General features: G+C 43.4%; 1 protein-coding gene across 3 annotated transcripts in view; it reads right to left on the bottom strand.

The window, feature by feature from the left end:
* Positions 1-3142: 3142 nt before the first annotated feature.
* The window catches only part of LOC117819761 (interleukin-1 receptor type 1-like), a 32867-nt gene continuing 30223 nt past the window's right edge, over positions 3143-5786 (bottom strand). For 2 of the 3 annotated variants that reach the window (XM_034693213.1, XM_034693214.1), the window contains exons 10-12: positions 5046-5213; positions 4466-4734; positions 3798-4376 (exon numbers count right to left, since the gene is read on the bottom strand). In XM_034693213.1, coding sequence (XP_034549104.1) covers positions 4080-4376; positions 4466-4734; positions 5046-5213 — 734 coding nt within the window. In that variant the 3' untranslated portion in view covers positions 3798-4079. Of the gene's footprint in view, positions 4377-4465; positions 4735-5045; positions 5214-5786 lie in introns of all 3 variants that reach the window. The other variant, XM_034693212.1, reaches the window with a different exon arrangement.

The following is a 5786-nucleotide window of genomic DNA, read 5'->3' as shown; positions in this document are numbered from 1 at the left end:
GTGTTGGAAGTTTTTATTTCAACAAGAATCAAGAAAGCTTTATTGCCAAGTGAGCGCACACACAAATAGTTTGACGTGGTGATTGGAACGACAGTACTTCTATCCAGGGGCGCCGCCAGCGATTTTGGGCCCCATGAAAAAATATCACATTGGGCCCCATCACCAAAGGCCACAAGAACCCTGTGCAACTGCTGTAACCACATCTCCGGGATCCAATCGACCCAGACGTGACATTAAAACAGACTAAATCACTCAATGCTTCAACCTGCCCAGCATCCAAAACAGACTATAGGCTGTAGCTTATGTAGCTTAGCTATAGCTTTGTTTTTAAAGGCTTTTGTAAAAGTACAGATAGAGAGAGAGAAAAAAGAGATTCCCACAGACCCCCTTCAATAATGCTAATTGACATGCTACATTGCTCACCTTGTTGTTCATTGGGTTGGGGGGAGTTGTGGGGAGACAGTGCACCTGCTGACATATCAGCTGCTGAGTCTGGTAGGGAGAGCGGTGAAACCCATTTAGTATAATTAGCTACAACGTTGTTCATCTCATTGTGGACATCAAACTAGCAAACAGGTTGATTTTAACCACTCAGAGACCATACCAACCTTTCCTGGAGAAAAACTGGGTGACATACTGTCACCCTTTCTTCTCTCCTTTCTTTCACTCCTTTTCTGGGACCCAGACTTTGTCTTTCCAGACATTTTAGCTGCCTTTAGCGCACTCTGCAACTTCTGTCTGACTGCGCGGCACAGCTGATTAGCACGACTCAGGCTGGGCTGTACCATTTCATGCCGATACAGGGGGGGGATTAATATGAATTTGCCCAAATAAAGTAGAGATCTCTGATATACATTTTATGAAGACAACGGGACGTTTTTTTAATTACATTACTCTAAATAAAAATATTAATTATGATTATTTTTTTCCCTCTTTCTTATTATTTTCGAGCCCCCTGTCAGTCATGGGCCCTTAGAATCATCCTAACTTTTCCCCCCTATACGGCGCCACTGCTTCTATCCGAGATGGCGCCGCAGTCGCAGATGGCGACCACAGTGTGGACCTCCTCTGTACTTTTGTTGTTTTTGTTTGTTTTTTCAGCCTTAAGGCTGATTTATACTTCTGGATCGCCCCTACGCAGCAGGAGCTGGCGCTGACATGAGCCCCACATACTTGTGCGTCGATGTGTCAGAGTCGCACAACAATTCTCTGCTGAAATGCTTGAGGGCAGTGCGGTCTCTCTCTTACGGCTGCGATCTCTGTTTTCTTTTCCACAGAGATTCAGAGCGTGTTCTGTTATTCTACAGCTGATACATGTTGCTGTTTATCATGCAGACATGATTACAGGGAAGAATAGAGAGGAGGACATGAAATACACGGCCAATGAGAGGGATCCAGGAAGTGCTGTAAATGCGTGAAATCCAATGCCCCCTAATGGACCAATCACAGGTCTTGCGGTCCGCGTCGATTCTATGGGTAGTTACATTTTGGAGGAGGTGCACGTCAGCTTGTTTTATGGATTATGTGTCATTTTAAATAATTGTTTTTCTTGTTTTTGTTTTGTTGTGTGGACCCCAGGAAGACTAGCAACAACAGTGCGGAAGCTAATGGGGATCCTAATAAAGAAATTCAATAAAGCTATGCGTGTAGGCCTCTGCTTAGGTACTGGAGCTACAGGGCAGGGTACGCCGTCGATTCAACGCAGAAGTATAAATCAGGCTTTGAGCCACTTTACTCTCCTCACTTTTACCAGAAGTGAACTTTTAACATGAGGCAACACACACCTGATATCTTCAAGACGGTTTTTGAACACAGACTGTTTACTGGACATTTTGGTTGGAGGAGCAGTGTCCCTTTACACGCGCTTCAGATGGCGCAATCGAAGAAGCGGGCCAGCGTTTTGGTGAGACTCAGACAGCGGGGGTTAAAGACCGCTCTGCCTGGCGATCCTCCGTTCCCTCGCCAACAAAACAGAGGAACTTCTGCTCCTGACACAGATAAACAATGGCTTTTCCAACTCTGCTGCTCTGAGTTTCACCGAAACCTGGCTGCATGTGGATATCCCAGACTGTGCAATACAGCTGCCGGGGTTCCAGCTGTTCTTTTAAACTTGCTGAATCAATAAAAGTCCTGTGTTTTTAAAATGAAGAAAGAAGGACTCGTTCAAAATGAGAGAAGTCCTCTGATACTTTTAAAGCTGGATTGTAACCGCATGTTTTCCTCATCATTAAATATTCAGTGTGGTGGAATATTACTCTTCCAGCGTTAGTCTCCAGTTGTTTCTTGTACCAAAGAGTGAAAGAGTCAAAGAGAACTGTAGGACCTAAAACAGTTCTAGAAAATACGAGGGATGTCCCGATCCCGATCTCAACTATCGGATCAGAGCCGATCTGGGCGCTTTTTTAATTTGAGCCAATAATCTTATCCGATCATTTACGTCTGCTGTCACTGAACACCATTTGCAGCTGAAGGCTAACATGCATGTGTAAATGAGCATTCAGAGTTCACTTAACCATATATACTGTTATCTAAGCTGTTACGTGTCTGCAAGTCGCATGACATGAAGGTCAGAGGTCATGGACAGGGACACTAACAAAAAGAAACTTAAAACCCTCAAATATAAACAAATGTAAGGCCGTTGGGGTTTAAAAGGTGGAGTGGAGGTGTAAAGCTCCACATCCACCCACTAATTCTACTGCAAAGAGTAGACAAAGTAAGGAACAGGCCTAAACCAACTGTAATCAAAAAAACTCTCCTGAGAGATCAATCCTCTTTTTAATCATCCTTTTGCCTCCCTCCTTCCCTCCACAATACATCCACAAACATACACACTCTCTGACAACACACACTTCAAACTAAACCCAGTGGAAACAACTGAAGGTGTTGTCTTCTCTGTTGCACACACCTAACTGAGGGAAAGGAGCTCCTTTTATTGAGCAGTCACGCTGATGAGCTCAAGCTGGGTGCAATGAGGGCAGGTGCTCTCAATGATGGGCTCGTTAGGAGCCCTGGAGGTCTCAGACTACCTCCATCTGTAACCAACACAAGAATCAGATCGGGACTTCCCTAGAAAACACCAGCACACAGTTTGGTGCTTTGAGCTGCTTTGTTGAATGAAAACACAAGAAAAACATATTTAAACTTTAAGTTTCTTGTTCACAACACATTTATTATGAAGCTCCCAGTTTGTTTCACGACTTTTTACAATATTGTAGGCACCTTTATTTACATATTTACAGTCTTTATTATACATATGTACATGTAAGCTAAAAGCTATTATACAGTATAAACAGAGCAGACTTTCTTTGTCCACATCGATCTCAACCGGTGAGAGAATATCAATAGTTCTTAAAGGTTACATATCATGCAAAATCGACTTGGCATGCTAGTTGTAGGCTGTCTTAATAAACACAAAGGTCGGTTTTACTCCCCACGTCTGCAGATTTGAAGATCTAGTGGATGCTTTTTATTTTTCATGGAAAAGTGCTAGCGCTAGATAGCATAGCATCTGTGACCAATCCTTCAGAAAGGTCCTGCTGCAGGCGCCTCTCCATCAGGATCAGATTCTGGATCAGACTCAGAGGGTTGAAGTAACGCAGGTCTGTGAGCAGCCGTGTATATTCAGCCAACATGTAAACATTAGATCAACGTGCTGGAGAGCCGAGGCCACACCCACTTCCAGAGGGGGCGTGGTCAGAGAGCTCATTCACATTTAAAGGCACAGACACAGAAAACAGCCTGTTCTGAGCAGGGCTGAAAAAGAGGGGTTTACAGGCAGACCAAAATCTGATTTCAAAGTGTTTTTTGAGCATTAACTTTAAAGACATGTTTTGGGGACCTCTTAGACCAATATATTTCGATGAAAAAGAGCTTAATATGTCACCTTTAAAACCTCAGTAATAGCCCAAAGACAGTGATGATCTCCACATCATTTAGAGCTGTCTTTCTTGAGACATCTCAGGACCTGATGAGGTGACATTTGTTGAACGTGTGCAGTTGGAGCACCTGGGCTGTTAAGTCACAGCATCAGAAGGGATTTTCTCCCTTTCAGATTTGTTCTGAAAACAGCTCTTAATCCCTCATAAGTTCAGCAGGGCCGTTTTCTCAGGAAACACCACCCTTTTTCCTCGCACAGGCAAATGATACCTCATCTCCTTCCAAAACCTAGAGGAGGGGGAGATGGATGGAGACAGCTGTGTGTCCTGTCCACCTTTCTCCTCGTCCTCTCTCCTCCTGATACACGTCCCCGACCTTTGCCTCTTCCTCAGGTTCTTCCACCAACACACGGCACCCTGTCTCTTTCTCAGCTGGCGCACCGACTCTGGGAAGAGAGCGAGCTGAGCTGGGCTGATCTCCTCCAACTCCACCAGAACCACCTGTGAAGCAGAGCTCAAGTTAGAATCAGCCCCTCTGAGTGCATGCATACAGATAGTGCTTATCACAGTTTGTTGCTCTCTGTTCTCACCTTCAGAGATCCCTCCAAGAGAGCTCTGTGCATAGCTGCCACACACTCGAACGGCTGCCGTGTGTATGAATAGACGTCTTTATCACTTTCATAATTCATGCTGCTGTCGTCTGTGGTTTTGCCTTGGTTGTTTTCACTGCTCTTAGAGATGTTGTTATTGTTGCTACTTGTGCTGCTGGTGTGCCTTTTGCTGATGAAGGTGGAGGCGGTGTAGAGCAGAAGGACTCTGCGACTAGCTCGTAAGTTCTCCTCCACTGAGTCCACTATGGCTGCAGGAGGAGATGAAGAGAAACAGAAGAGAGAGAGAGAGGGTCAGTGCATTAGGTCTTTAGATATGATATACCTGAGTGGGTTCAAGATTAACAGGAATAGCCTTATAATTTAATTCAAGCATTTTATATTTGTTCATATACTTTTTGCTGTTTGAATCAACTAGCCAAATCATTTTTCTACAGCTTTAGCGTGCAACAGGTGGAGATTTCTTCTAAGACCACCTTTCATTCTGGTATTAAGGCCATTTTAGCAAACCTTCAGAGTGAAGGAGGATCACAGTTCTGTCTCTGCCATGTGAGTGACTCACCCTCCCCGGGCAGACAGTCACGTCCTGCTATGAAAAGTTTGTAGCCACAGGCTTTTTCCAGCACTTGAGGCAGTGTGTGAAGAGCAAACTCCTCCACTTTCTCGCTGAATCCGTCGGCACAGGGCTGAGGATACGCTACATAGGCATCAAACTGCTTTCCATCCAGATCTGAAACAGAAGAAAGAGAGAGGCTATTTTTTAGCTGTTTGTTAAACTGCTCTGAAGTGTTGTGATTCAAACCCAGATCAGGTGCTTCACTCTTATTAGAAAAACTATGAAGACATCTAAGTTATAAATGATCCTAAGCAGCAGGACAACATTCTTGAAGTTAAGGCTGCAACTAAAGACTTTTATGATAGTCGACTAGTCATCAATTTAGAGCTGGGCGATATTGAAAACGATGTTATCACGATAAATATCAAATCATCATTTCATTTAAATTTAAAGGCAGATTTTTGGTTTTGAGTGAAAGTTGAACACAGTTTCTTTAGCTTGTATCTGGATTTAGTTTTCTGATAAGCTTCTTGTATCCATCATTTCTGACGGTGCTAACAGGAAGCAGGTCTTTAATGTAAGATGAGATTTTTGTGAAGTTTTAGATTGTAGATTCTTATTTTTCTCAGATCATTTGCATAATTTAATTTCAATTTACAACAAAGATATATCAAACTGTATTCTGTGTATCAGTTTAGTAGAGTGTTGTTTTGAGTTGTGCTCTCCCCTTTAAGATTACTAAAGGTT

Source organism: Notolabrus celidotus, chromosome 10 (genome assembly GCF_009762535.1).
Source record: "Notolabrus celidotus isolate fNotCel1 chromosome 10, fNotCel1.pri, whole genome shotgun sequence".
In the NCBI taxonomy this organism is placed as follows: Eukaryota; Metazoa; Chordata; class Actinopteri; order Labriformes; family Labridae; genus Notolabrus; species Notolabrus celidotus.
This window is presented reverse-complemented; position numbering and strand designations above follow the sequence as displayed.